The sequence below is a fragment of the Candoia aspera genome, chromosome 3 (genome assembly GCF_035149785.1).
Source record: "Candoia aspera isolate rCanAsp1 chromosome 3, rCanAsp1.hap2, whole genome shotgun sequence".
In the NCBI taxonomy this organism is placed as follows: Eukaryota; Metazoa; Chordata; class Lepidosauria; order Squamata; family Boidae; genus Candoia; species Candoia aspera.
The window spans coordinates 69,626,755-69,641,829 of record NC_086155.1 but is presented as its reverse complement, the minus strand read 5'-3'; the positions used below and the strand labels follow the sequence as shown (position 1 = coordinate 69,641,829).

The following is a 15,075-nucleotide window of genomic DNA, read 5'->3' as shown; positions in this document are numbered from 1 at the left end:
TCCAAGCCTAAGGGAGGCCTAGATCAGTCTCCTGGTTTCTAGCCCAGCACCGAAGCTACTATACCACACTGGCTCTCTGAACTGAAATACAATATCCTTCTTATAACTTCTGTTAATCCTAAATCTACCACGTTTTTTCAATTGTTCTTTGTTGGGCTTAATTTTTCTTTATATATATATTTATATCGATTTATATGGCTGCCTATCTCACCAGTGTAACTCTCAGTGGCTAACAAGAATTAAAATACAGTATACATTCAATATATGTTTTTAAAAAAAATACAGTTCTCAGCCAACACAAAGTGGCTCCTGAAAACACCATTCTCCAACAGCATTGGCTCAATTATTCTGGCCCCCGTGCCTGGAAAAACAGGCCAGTCTTCAAGGCTTTCTGAAAAATGAGCAGAGTCAGGGCCAGCCAAATCTTGGGCATTATGGTGAAAAGGCATCCTTCCTGGGTCCTGCTAATTGACAATCCCTAATAGATGGGATTTGGAGCATGCTCCTCCTGCATGACCTAATGGGATGGGTAGAAACAATAGGAATAAGGCAGTTCTTCAAATATTCTGGCCCCAAGCCATGTTTGGATTTATGGGCAATAACCAGCACTTTGAATTGCACCTGGAAGCAGACCGGAAGCTAGTGCAACTTGCATAGCAAATGTGTAATGTGGGCATAGTGAGACACATGAATAATTGGGGTGGGGGAGATGGGCGGGCATAGTGAGACACATCAATAATTGGGGTGGGGGAAATGGGTGGTGATATAAATTTAAAAAATAATTGCCCATGCCGCTGCATTCTGGACCAATTGAAGCTTCCAGATGTTCTTTAAGGGCAACCCCATGTAAAGCACATTGTACTAATCCACTCAGGAGGTGATCAAAGCATGAGTGACTCTGCGCAGTGCCTCCTGATGCAGGAAGGGACCCAATTGGTACACAGCATGAAGCTGTGCAAAGGCTCCCCCATTGCAGCTTCCACCTGCTCTTTGAACAGGAGCCATGAATCCAGGAGTGCCCCCAAATTGCACACAGGTTCAGTCTGGGATAGCGCAACCCCATCCAGAAGTAACGATGCATTCACCACCACCCAGACCTAACCCCATCTTGTCTCCCAGGCAGCCTTTGCCAGCCCTATCCACTTCCCTATCCACTTTCTAGAGACTAACGGGATCATGCTTGCTGTGGCATATGGGTGTGTCATATGGGATCATGCTTGCTGTGGCATATGGGCTTTTTGATCATGTTTGATATGATCATGTTTACAGAAAGACTTGAGCCCAAGCTGTAATTAGCCAATCACCTAGAAAGGAAATTTCTCAGCACATGCAGTGGACTAACAGTATAGCTGCCCATGTAGCATTGTTTCCAAAATATTTGGAGATTCACTTAGATAAACTGCGAGCCTAACTGTACTTTTGGCACTGTACCCACTACTTAAATACATCTGAGTAATGGATATGGATTAGGAGCAAAACCTCTGACTGATACAAGGATAGGGAAAAGAGCATGTGTGTTTTCTTTCTCAAAGTTTGGTTAAAGGCTAGGAAGATATGTGGCTTTTCTGTCCTCACAGGCAAAGAGTGAAATGAGAAGACAGCTGACTCCCAATCTTGTGTCTTAAACTCAAGGCATTGCTTCCTTTTTCCTGAGCTTGAGGTCATTTCGCATTTCTATTGATATCCGAAATCTCTGTAGCTCAGCAGTGTGTTCTTGGTGCCAGACAGGCAGCCACACATCTTGATCAAATAGATTAGTTTTCCCTTGTAGTTATGATTTAGTTTTTAAAAGAAACAGAATAAAGGACATTTCAGCAATGAAGACTTAGCTTGCTGGGTGTCAGATGTGTTGCGGGGTGTTTTCTCATTCTTGTTAATATGTACTGAACGGAAGAACATTCTTTCCTTGTTTTTTCCCCATCTTACTACGTTCTTTTGTACATGCCTTGTGACTGTATATAGAAATCTTCAAGATAGACTTTTCAGTTCTTAATCAAAACATTACATTTAGTAAAAGTTATTGCTGTTCAAAAATTACTTTAAAGATGAGACCATCACTGTAGCAGTTTGTACCTTAGCTTAGAATGGAGTATAGTTTATTAGAGAGCCCAGCTGTGTAAAGCAGAAATAAGCATGGCCCAAAGGTTGAACACAACCTCTGGATGATATGTGTGGCCCGCTGAAGATCTCGTAATCCTTCACCGTTCAAGGCAAGCCGCTAATCAGTTGGTTGCAAATACCTGGAAGCCCTTCAGTGGAAGCAAAGGACGGTTTGGTTTGGCTTCTCTCTTGCTGCTTTTGCTGCTTTTGCTGCTTCTCTTTTCTTACTTTTGCTACATCTCTGTCGCTAGTTGCTTTGGTGGGAGGAATGGGAAACCATGAAGATTTCCATTTCTTCACAACAGAAAGGACTAAAAATCCTTTCTCATTGCTGGGTTTTGTGTAAGGGTATTCATATTCTGTGATGTGCAAAGGCAGCCCCTAACGTGTGACCAGGAAGCTGCTGCAGCCTTCAGGGCCCCAAAGGTTGCTCATCCATGATATAAATCTTACATATAGTTGTAGACAGAAGTATACAGTCTTTATTTGATACTGAACAGGATGGTGAAAGGGCAGTTAAATCTGGGTTAAGAGTTGCTTTAGAAATTTCTCCTGGTCATTTTAGCCACCAGCCCCTCTTGGATTGCAGGCCTATTTACCACTGTCACTTTTACTGGATCACTTTATCTTGGATGGTTACTTTTATTACTGCTGTTCCTTTCATTTTCCTTTCTGTGATTATGCTTCTATTTTTCAGTATTTTCTTAATATTTATTGTGAGCCACTTCAAAGCTTTATTCAGAAATGTGGCCTTTTTCACTAAACAAAGGGCAAAGTTTCCTTATTTTGTAATTATAGCCAGGCTTCAAACCACAGCTGGAAAACTAGTTCAAATTGTGGTTTCCAACTCTGAATTGCTTGAGTCAGGAGTGATGGAGAGTAATGGAGAGTGAAATCATAAAAGCTTTGAGGGTAGTGCTATGTGTGAACTAAACTTCTGTCCTTTTTTCCCTCTCTCTCGATCATTGGGGAAAAACAAGCGAACATTTACTAATGTATAGCATAGCTACAAGAGGAAAAAAAACACTATTATCTGTGGATAATAATGAACTATTTTATGTTTTCAGAAAAAATCAGTCAAACTGGATACAGTCCCCAAATTCCAGTGAAGATAAAAGCAAATCAAAGGAGCTAGTTGGGATTTAAGAATGTTAACATGATGGAATTCTACTGGTCTTGAAATCAGTGGTTATTTTAAAAATTGGGCATTAGCTAATGAAGAGAACTAAGAACATAAGCAGTGGCCTGCTGGATTGGACCCCTGGCCCATCTAGTCCAGCAGTCTGTTCTCACAGTGGCTAACCAACTGCACAAGGAAGCCCACTAGTCTCCTAGTAGATGGCCTTCAGAGGCAGGCACACTTCATCAAGGCCAACAGCCTGATCTGCCTAACTTCCATGAATTGGTCCAACCTTTTTTTGAGGCCAGCCAAGCTGGTACCCAGTACCACATCTCATGGTAGTAAATTCCAAGTTTATTTATCAATAAAGTATTGATTTTTTTTGTGCTCAAGGACAGCTATTAATAAAATGTTGAATTGAGATGATTTCTTCCATCTTGAATGCTAAAGGCCTATTTAACCAAAAAAGCACCTGGAATTTAGCATGGTGTATGAAATTGGTTGTGGAGGACAAAATATTTTTTTAAGATTTTAACAACATTGATTTTAACTACCATAATGGGACTTGTATCTGTTTTGCTGTCCTGATAAGAATGGGAGTGTCAAAAATAATTGTGCAAAGAGGGAAGGGGAACTGAAGAAGGAATGTAGCTTTTATTTTGCTTTTTCCTTTTGAATGTGGTTTTCCATAATTATTTTTAATTAGTTACACTCAGGACAGAAAACTTATGACTGTTATTTGGCTTGGTACTAATGGAATGTCACATTATCATCACATGGTGAGGCATGAAATTTATTTACTTTACATAAACAACCTCTACTTAAAACAACTTAGTTCAGAGCATTCCTTCATCAATGGACAGCATTATGTAGACCTTAGTATATCATTTTGTATTAGCAGCATAAAAAATAGCACCATTGTTTGCCCATGACTAGCATTTACAGTAAACAAAATGTTTTTCAAAGAGAATGTAAGCAAACTTGAGAGCAGCTGCCAGTAGATGAAATCTAGTTGTGTTGCTGCTGTCTAAAGCATGCCATGTATATGTGTAGGATGGGTGCTGCATATTTCCAAGGAGAATTTTTGTTTCAGCATTTGGAGGAGCGAATCCAAACACAATTAACCTTTATCCTGCTGCGTCCCGGACAGTACTTGAACTCTTGGGGAGAGGCTCCTGTCTTGTGCTAGATAGAAAAAGTGGTGCTTATTCACTGGGCCAATTTCAGTTGATTAGGAAACAGAAGTATCTGTTACCAGTGGGTTTGTGGTATCCAAGACAAAGCACTGAAATTTTGCAGTCTTTTTTTAAAAAAAAAAAAGCCATTAGTCCATCTAGTTAAGGGCTAACTACATTGACTGGCCATGTTCTCCAGGCTTCAGCAGAAGTCTGTCCCAATCCTGTCTGAAGAGGGTAGGGAGAGAAGAGATTCAGGACAGAAATGACAATTTCAAACTTTTTGATTGAAAACTATGGCCATGGTTTCCTCTATGTGGCAATTCAAAGAAAGTGCAATGGCTCTTGCAGCACAGGCAGTGGAAGACCCCCTGTGTTTAAAACACAAGTTGTCTACTTTGTAATTTTTAGTGTTTAAAAAGGGTAGAGAGAAAAGAGATTCAGGACAGAAATGACAGTTTTAAGGGCTGGATCTCTGAACAGCTCATAGGCTGCTGAAAGCTTGCATTGGCTTCTTTTTAGTAGCATTCAGTCAGTTCCCTTCTGATATGCATAATCTTCTTATATTTGGGGATAGTAGCAAGAAAGCTTCAGGGTTTGTTTCCTGTGTTGGACAAAGTGAACAGTTTTATCTCTTTATTAATGATGGTATAATACTAAAACAGCTCTGTTTGAGCTTGATTCCTAATGACTACATGGACATATTCATGCAGTTTTCTTACTAACAATACAGACATGGTTTACCTTTGTTCTCTACCAAGATGTTTAGTCAGGTTTTTTTCCTTTCCCCACATTAGGCTATTGCCTGGAATTCTCTGGTGGCCTCCCATCCAAATACTCACCAGGTCTGACCCTGCTTGACCTCCCAGTCCAGCCAACATCAGCCAGGTTCTGCATCAGCTGAGAAGTCTGGAATGCAGAACTGCAGGTCATAGCAGTTGCCTTATAAACTATTGTCTTCTCCATTTAAAAAAGTATATTCTGAGCTTGCTGTGTAAGAGATTCGAAATAGCATTGGCTGGAAATAATGGAAGCTGTAGTCCAACACATCTGGATCAGGGAAAAAAATCACTTCATAACTTAGTAAGGCATTTTATAAATTTAGCCAATATAAGAGGGGGTTTTGTTGTTATTGTTTAATGACCTTTCAGCATTTTGTGCCTGTCTATCAAAGTTTTTTTATACTTACAAATCACACCTGATTACCTATAAAATAATAGTGTTCCTTGTGGCATTATCTTTCTCATGAGTACTGATGGTGAGCAGGAGGGGGCCCCTATCCAGGGGGAAAAGCGCATGCGTAGTTTAGAGGCTTTGAACTTTCCTTTGAAGAAACTCAGAGCAGACCCGCCTTGAGTTTTGGGTTTATCTGTGTGGGTTTCCCACGGCCTTTCAGTTTGGCAGGATTTTCTGTCTACTAGAGTAGGACAGTAAACACTAGAGACCAAGATACCATCTCAGCATGGTTCTTCATTCTAAGATAGGACAATCTTTGTTACAATATTTTTAAAAATCTTTTTACAATTTTAATACATTCTTAGAATCCAATCCTATCCATGCATATTCAAAAGCAATCCCTAGTATGTTCAGTACGACTGATACTGTGGTATCAGAAATGAATTGCAATAGCACGCTGTAAGATGGAAACTTTGCATTGCAATCCCATACATGTCTACTCAGGTAAAATCCTTGGGGTTCAGTAGGACTTAATCTCAGAAAAATGAGTAGAATATTGAGGTCTTACTTCCCTTTGAAGACTGCGCCGCTCTTGAAATTATTTTGTAAGAAACTAAGTTTGGGCTGTATTGATTTTTGTGTGGCATTTTTTGCTTTAGGTGAGATTTTAATCTGTCTAGCAGAGAAATGCTACTTAGTAGGAAGAAAAATGGTTAGTACTCCATTATTCTCTTGATCTCTGAATACTGTAGGATATGATGTTTTTTTCATTGTATAAAAATGATTGTCTTAATCTTTGGCACAGCAGTAGTTAAGATGTTAATTTTAAAATACAACATTCAGGGTATGTAGCATCATAGATTACAGTAATGTTAGATATTTTGAAAGCAAACCATACATTTCAATTGTGGCTTAATGTTCTATACTTTGTAGATTAAATGTTATTCATCTTGTTGGTTGTGATACACATTTACATAAGATATATAACTGAAGGTCTCCAGATATATTCAAAACCAACTGTACAAATGCACCCAAACATACACTGACTTATAAGATTGCATTCCTTATAGGCAAACCTTCCAGCACTGCATCATGAGCCTGGATCCAGTTGTTGTATGCTCTCATTTGTTGTAGTTTTTATCTTTCAGTGAGCTTTACAATAACACAGGAATATGAATATAAAGTGACACGAAAACTTAAATTACAAATTTTTATCAGTGCTGTGCTCCTACATGACTGCAAATGCTGCAAAAGAATACCTGTTTCTTTTGTTTCAGACATGTAATGTTTATTTGAAATAAAACAGGGTGTGGGAAGGCACACTGGAGGCGATTAATAGCAATTACATTTAAAGAGGTGTAAATAACTTGCTATCCAGACATTACAAATATCCAGGTGCTCTCTATGTGCTGATGACAACAAAATTGAAAAGAAAGACGGTAATAATTCTGACTGGTTTTCTCTGCAGAAGATATTGATTATTTGTGTGTGGTGAGAGATTTGGAAAATTCAATTAAAGGAGTTGTGCAAAGGTTTCATAAATTTTCCTTGTACAGCGTGTACACAGACAATGTTGCGTATTAAATCAATGCAGCACTTCACAATATATTTTCTTTGAAACATAAAAATAAATAACATTTAAACAGTTCTGCTTACTACAGAAACAAGTTTTATTTTCTGTGAAGCATTTAGTCATGTTCTATCACTGACTCATACACATTTGCCAGCTGTAACAAATTTTATAGACATTTTCTCCAGAGACATAGTTCATGTACTATGAATTTTTAAATGAGCAAATGGTGAAGAGGAGATGTCAGCAATATAAAAATTGATCAGTTAAAAGATAAAAGCATAAGTAAAGAGATTTGTATGATAGTCTTAATAGGTTTTATTAAATAAAAATACTATAAAAGAACCATAATGAATAGACTAAAGATTTTAACTGTGCTTGAGGGTTATGGAGAAAAATTATTCTGGCACATTTAAGAAAAGAGAGGTTTTATATCAGCAGACAAGTGACCATTTTTTCCTGTCTCCCTTTACCCACTTTGGAGTTGCACGCGACTTAAAATGCTTGAACTTTGCACGTGCTTGCAAAAAATAAAGCAAAAATCCAGAGTTACACTTTCAGTGAGCTCGTTGGTCTCTTGTGATATGGGTGAGATTCTTACTGACTTCACCCAATGGATATAACTCCCACTTGAAGTTGAATGTCCTGTATTAACTTTGGGGAGGCCATAACTTCCCACAATTTATCTTCTTGTGAGACAAAATTTTAAGAGAAAGGGTCAAAAACAGTTTTAATAAAGGAGGGTCCTTTCTCTGTATCTGTGATTATAATAAAAACTTGACAAAATGATTAATGCAGAGTAAATGGAATGGGATTAGCTTTGGGAGTGTTTTGGTGGTGATGTTTTTTTAACCCATCTAGTTTCAAGGTTATGGAACACCAATAATCCTAAAAAATTAAGTAAACATCCATTCTGGCCATTGCTGTTCAGGTGAAAAATCTTCAGCCTTTACATTTAGTTGAATTTAATAGTAAGTTATATTCTATAATAGTATATATTCTATATAACGTCGCAAAAGTGGCATCCCCCAAAGAGTCAGAAAATGACTCGGGGACCTTTCTTCTTTCTTCTATATTCTATAATGGCCCATTTTGAAATCAGTAAATAAGTAGGAAGAACTGAAACCAAGATTGTGCTGTATTTTGTGTTTTAAGTGTGTTAAAACACCATGTTAAATATAAGTTGTTCTTATTCTGCAGAGAATCTCCAACCTGTCAATAGCTTTGAGTTCCTGAAATCTCTCATTGGCTAAGGTGAGGAGGCATTAATGCTTTAAAGTACAGTAAAGAAAATCATGTATTGGGAACTTTCTGAGGCATGATAGACCTCTGACAGCATTAAACGTGTAGTGTTACAGTATTCAGAAAAGACTGTTTCAGTGGTGTTTATTGGATTGAATGTAGTCAATGGAAAAACAACTCAATTGTGATCATAATTATTTTCTCTGCAAATTGGTGATTCTCTAATGCCCAACATATTTTGCAATAAAGATATTGTGGTGCTTCAGATATGATGTAATCAAAAAAGCATTATTTAATCCAATTGTATATTCATATGTTGTAATTCCATCCTTGCATTGTTCAAAGGAAACACCATTTTTGTGTGTATTTTAATTTGTATATCTAAATATTTGTTAGGATGTTACTTTTAATTTTAAAAAATTTGGATGGGCATCAAAGTGAAGTTCCCAAGGATTTCAATCAATTTTTTTTCTGCCAAATTGGAGGGTTCTATTTTTACATGTGTTCTCAAGATGTACAGTTTGACATTTGTTTTCAGAAATGGATTTCATTCAGCTTTGATCATATGGTCACATTTCAGAACAATGTTTGCTTTTGTACTTTTGTAAAATCATGTTGTGCTCGACCAGTCCTAGTGAGAACAAACTGGCATGAAGTAACATCCATTAAGTTGAATGCAGTTTATTCCTTTCTAAGTCAGGATAAGGTTGTACCCATTTAAGTATATAATATTTTCAAGGCCATGTCACAGGTACTGTATCATCAAACAAAATTTACACACAATACATAATCAACACTGTATCATCCCAGGCTGATTAATATATTGGAGTTTAATGTGGCAGCACCGTGCTTAAGCATCACTGAAAGGTGGGTGATTCTGAATTGCATGGTGGCCTACTCACCCTCTCATTCAGTGAAGTAAATATTGCTCCCTTGTTTGTTACCCCTGCACTACCAGAGCAAGTGGACTGCTACTGGACTTCCAACATGCCAAAAAAAAAAAAAGAGGCACCATTTATCTCCACAAAAGAACAAGCAGAAGCAGCCCAGCCAAAATGTACTCTTTCCTGTATGTTTGAAGATAGTTTTCTATTTTTTAAAAAAGTTAAAAATCAGTTTGCACTGCAGCTGTGCTATTTATAATTCTCTTATTAATAAATATAACTTTATTGAACAGTACAAAATTAAAGAAAAACAAGAAATAGTACTGCCTTAGGTTGTTCAACTAGCAAGAAAAATACACCCTGAAATGCTCAAGGGATGAAAGAAGCATACATACTTAGAGCTGAATCAGCAAAAGTTGAGCAACAAAACCTAGTGCAGCACAAAACAAAATCAGGTTATTTGCTGCTAGTCCCAAAGCAATATAGATTCTTCATCCTTGGCATTTTTAAATACAGTCTGAAAGCTCAGCAGGACACAAGAGCATGCACAAAGTGCATATACCTCCTAAACACTCAACAAGCTGACAGATTTGGCAATCTTAAAAATACCCTGAAGCTCAACCTTAGTAAGATGCCAGAGTGTGGGTGTACACCACAGCTCAACAAATAAACCAAGACAGCATTAGTAACCTGTTTGAAGCACAGTAATACATGTATGAACCCACACACACACTTTTTGCATTCCTTGTCTGCAAAATAAAATGCCGTATAGCACATAAGCATACTGTAACTTGTTCACCCATAACAAGTTATAACTTTCCATGCAGAAAATAATTAACAAACAAACCCAAAGTGATTCCCATGCCGAGAAGCCGCCTTCCATTTGGCCATGTGCTTAACTGTTGCTATCCTCTCAACACTCCCCTCCTCCATTATTCCATTAAATCTAAACCAGTAGTAGCAGGAATGACTGTCCCTGCTGCTGTACCAGCTACATGGGGAAAAGTTTGGAAAAAGAAACTCCTAAGTCACAGAATAACAACCCAGACATAGTACTCAAAATGGTCAGAACATTTGAAACACCGTTCAAAAAAGCCAGGTTTTGTTCATATCCGCTCACCACAAATGTATTTTGTTGAAACTACTATTTCAATGTCAGAGCATTTTGCACATTCTTAACATGAATCAGAGCACTGTATCCCAATATGACTTTCTCAGGTGTGATTCAATGACCACTGTGAGTGTAACCCAAATGAGTTAATGTCTAGGAGACAGCATTCCTGTTGGCTTTGAGAGGTAGGCAGTGGGCAAGTGGCTGCCAGGGATTTGCCAATGATTAAAAAGCTAGCCATCAGTCCCAGAAAAGATCATAGAGGCAGTTTTGTCTCAGGAAGCATGGGTTAACTGTGCCACTAAATCATGGAGTGTCACTATGTAACCTGCTCCAGACAAGAGTCTTGCTCAGGGACCTGGTTAGCAGATAAGAGGCATAACCACAACAGTTGCTAGATCTAATTAGATATGAGCACTGGTTGCCTAAAACTGGAATGAGTCTATCTTCTCATCTTCTTGCTCAGGTAGTGCAGAATAGAGTGTTTAGTGTTACTATTCAAGCCCACAGATGAATTCTCTTTTCTCCTCAACAATACAACAAGCATGAGGATAGTATACCTGGGTCCACCAATGAGAATCCTAGATAGAGCAGGGCTTCTACATGGGGCTACCCTTGAAGAGTATCCGGAAGCTTCAGCTGGTCCAGAATGCAGCTGCGTGGGCTATTTTTGGCGCCCCTAGAAGGGTGTGCATGACACCTTTGCTACGCAAGCTGCATTGGATACCAGTCTGCTTCTGGGTCCAATTCAAGGTGTTGGTTATCACCTTTAAAGCCCTACATGGCATGGGATTGGGTTATCTGAGGGACCGCCTCTTCCCCGCTTCCTCAGCCTGTCCCACCCGATCATGCAGAGAGGGCATGCTGCGGACCCCGTCAATAAGAGAATTCCATCTGGTGGAGTCTAGGAGGCGGGCCTTCTCTGCAGTAGCACCTGCCCTTTGGAACATCTTGCCCCTGGAGGTGAGATTAGCCCCATCGCTCCTAGCCTTCCAGAGGAATTTGAAGATGTGGCTCTGCCACCGGGCTTGGGGCAGGGAGGAGAATAGTCATACTTGGGGTTGGCTAGTGCCTTGAAATGCCCCTCCTACGCAATGACTGAATGAGACCACAGCCATCGGGAATTTATTATATTTGGTAGTTCTGTGAAATTGTTTTATAGTGTGTTTTATATTGAAATTTTATTATATATATATTGTTTTATATTGTAAACTGCCCAGAGTCCCTCCGGTCAGAGGAGGTGGGCGGGGACAAATTGGATAGAGAGAGCAGGGCCTTGGCTGCTGGAGTGGAGCATCTGCTGAATGGCTCATGCAGCCAGGGTCATTTCTGCAAAGGAGTTTTCTCCACAGAGGAAGGGATTGTTAGTATGATTATGCTTCCCTTTACTCTCAGATCACACAGGCTGACAAACACAAATGCTTGCTCATCACTGAAGAGTTTCAGCTGGTATGTAGCTCAAGTATGAAGTGGGACTACTAAAGCTTTTCCATCCTTGGCAAGCAGCTTCTCCAGAGATAGCCAAAGTATTTCCCAGTAAGAGCATTTTTATGCAGAAATATTGAAAATTCAAAAGGGTTCATAAACGTTTAAGCACCACTGTATACCTGATAACAATAGAGTTCCAGTAGATCATGTGTTATCTGTTTCCTGACCTAGTCTATCTTGTCAGGCTGACAGTTGACTCTGTACCCCCCCGCCCCAACAGCAGCAGCTGCAGTAATAGTAGGAGGGCATGTTCCCACTGTATCTCATAACCCTTGAGTTTTTATTAGTCAGCAGAGTGCATAATTACTAGAAAAATAACCTCCGTTTCTTGCACACACACAAAAAATTTGCTGAAGTCACTGAAGAGACATAAACTCAAGAATACCACGTGACATCTTTCACTGAACCTGTATGTATTATAGTAATTCATAATACATGTTTCAGAATCCAGACCTTCCAACACTGAAGTGTGATTATTTATTTTCTATCCTGCCTTTATTATTTTGTTTCTTAGCTGCTGTAACTTGCCAATTACCAAAACAAATAAGAGCATTTTATCTATTTATTTGCTGCAAAGACCAAATAATCAGCATAAAAATAACAGTATTGTAATAACCATCATTTTTTTCTCTTGAAATATTAATATTATAATATTTAAATTATAATATTGGAATATTATGGCTGTGCTCCCATTTTAAATCATAAACTAAAATAGTAACGTGCATTTGTATTGTAACATATACATTATCACACTTCAAGGAAAACAGGATATTTTATTTTCCATGGTTTGTGCGTGCTTGTATATGTGTATAATTGTAAATTGCAGTGGTAAACAGTGTAACATTGGTGCTATTTCCTGTTATTTTAACCTTTTTTTAAACCTTCACAGGCCTTATCTGAAGAATATATTGAGCTCTGTTGCAAGATTCTACAACTGCCTGATCCTACTTAAAAGGTTAAAAAAAACGCCTGTAAATCTATCTCTCCAACAAATACCAGCTAAGCATTGCTCAGTGTACTAGGCAGGTGCACATCTAGATACAGTTTCTTGCATCTAATTTAAACTTTACAATCTGTACAACCAGTTAATCTCAATGTAAATAATACATTTTGCTATAGCTTTTTATGCAAACATGTAATGGCACAAATTGTATTCCTTCTGTATAGCCAAAAGGTAAGAAAACTTGCCATATGTTGGTAAAATGCTGCGCTGAGCTTTTCACTACACTTAGGAAGGGCTACTCTCAGAGATGGATGCTATTTCCCAGGCCTTCAAACGAACTGCAGATTTCACAGCAATTATATGCTCCATGCTGTCTCTGATGGCCTGCCAATTTTACCACAAACAATGAAGATGCCTTGCCAACTTACAGCACATTGTTTATCTTATCAGCACACACAAATTCAAGCAAATATGCCATTTATCTTCGGATATAACCATTCATTTGCTAATAAAGACTTACGAGTTCCAAACATCGTATTTGCAATTACTGTTTTAGCAATGTTGGCTTCCCAATGAAGTTCAGTTTTTAATTGTCAATGAAACTATCTAATATCTGTTTTCTGTTGTTGGAACTTAACTACGAAATATATTAAAACTCAATCCTGTAAAAATTAAGCATTTTTGTGAAATAGTACTTGTAGGTATAAAAATGAATTAAACTAGTTCCAATATACAGGTAGTCCTTGTTTAACATCCACTTGTTCAGCAACTGTTCAAAGTTATGATGGTGCTGAACGAGGGGTACTTACGACAGGTCCTCAAATGTGGCCATCGCAGCATTCCCACATTAACATGATCATGATTCGGGCACTTTGCAACTGGCTCCCAATTACGGTGTTGCAGCGTCCTGCAGTCATATGATTGCCATTTGCAACCTTCACCACCAGCTTCTGACAAGCAAAGTCACTGGGGAAGCTGGCAGGAGGTTGCAAATGGTGACCACGTAACTGTGGATGCGATGACCGTGTGGAATTCACCTAACAGTGGCAACTGGAACTGTTGGAACTGCCATTGCAAGTTGGTGTAGTCACGTGATGTTGCGCTTTATGACTGCATCTCACTTAGTGTAAGTGAGGAGTACCACTATATGCTTTGGGACGAAAAAATTCAGTCTGCATATTAGAGGAACATTTTTCAAGACAGATGATTTTGAATGAAAGTGATGAAATGTTTTGTTTGCTTTATAAAAACCTATGCTTTTCCAAATTACTGATAGCTTTATTGTTTAAATGTAGCAAAGACTAGAAATTTGAAATTTACTTTATTATGGTCTTTAACCAGCATGGTCTTTATTATGGTCTTTCTCTTACTAATAAGAGAGAGAAAACAGATTGCTATAGAAAATCCATTTCCAAGAAATTATCATAAAACAATAGAGCAACACATCTAAGGCAAATGTTTTGTGTAGTTGTACAGCTCAGTAAAGGTATTTGGCAACCAGAATGTGAATGAAGAGTTAGTATCTCTTTTTAAAAATGAACACACAATTTATCTGTATGACACTCAACTTTGGAAATAATTGGGAAGACTAGAACCGTAATATGCATCTCCCTAGAGCCACAGGGGCAAAGTCTCTGAGGATAGGAATTTCATGAAATCAGAAGAGCATTAAAAGAAGCTTTAGAAAAAGCTCATCTATACTTACTCAGTATTAGGTTGTGCAAATACACTGCAGTAGAGGGCTTGCTGCCATCCAACATTGGGCAATAAAATTTAGGAGTATGGGTGAATGCTTTATCATTGATTTGGTCTCTATAAGGGTTAACCAGCCTAAATATTCAGGAGAAAATCCAAGACTACATAATTCCTCCATACAAGTTTGATACCGACATGATTGGTAGCTGTCTGTCAACCACAGAGATAACAGCCCTGTAGGAGACTGGAGCTTTAAATTTGCATTTGCTTTTTGTACATAAACCATTCTTTATTGTTGCCCGTTTTCCTTCAAGCTGCAGCTGTTTATGCTTCTTGAAAAGCCACTAATGACAAGGCACTATCAAAAGAGCATAAAAAGCAAAAGAAAAAAGTAGGAAGTGCCTTCTGCTTGTATAGAACAACTGTTCTGTACCATATTGGAGTGGTTGAGAAAAATCATCATCTGGTTTCAGATTGTATGAATTAGTGTAGTGTAGTGGTTCTGGTGTTGGATCAGGAGTGGGGAGACCCAGTTCAAGTCTGACCTCAGCAATGAAACTCACTGAATGAT

At 38.4% G+C, this 15,075-nt stretch overlaps 1 protein-coding gene across 1 annotated transcript in view; it reads left to right on the top strand.

Moving 5' to 3' along the window:
• Positions 1-13,339, top strand: part of ITGB3BP (integrin subunit beta 3 binding protein) — a 29,050-nt gene extending 15,711 nt beyond the window's left edge. The window contains exons 6-7 of the mRNA XM_063298058.1: positions 8,342-8,395; positions 12,756-13,339. Coding sequence (XP_063154128.1) covers positions 8,342-8,394 — 53 coding nt within the window. The 3' untranslated portion in view covers position 8,395; positions 12,756-13,339. The remainder of the gene's footprint in view (positions 1-8,341; positions 8,396-12,755) is intronic.
• Positions 13,340-15,075: the final 1,736 nt, after the last annotated feature.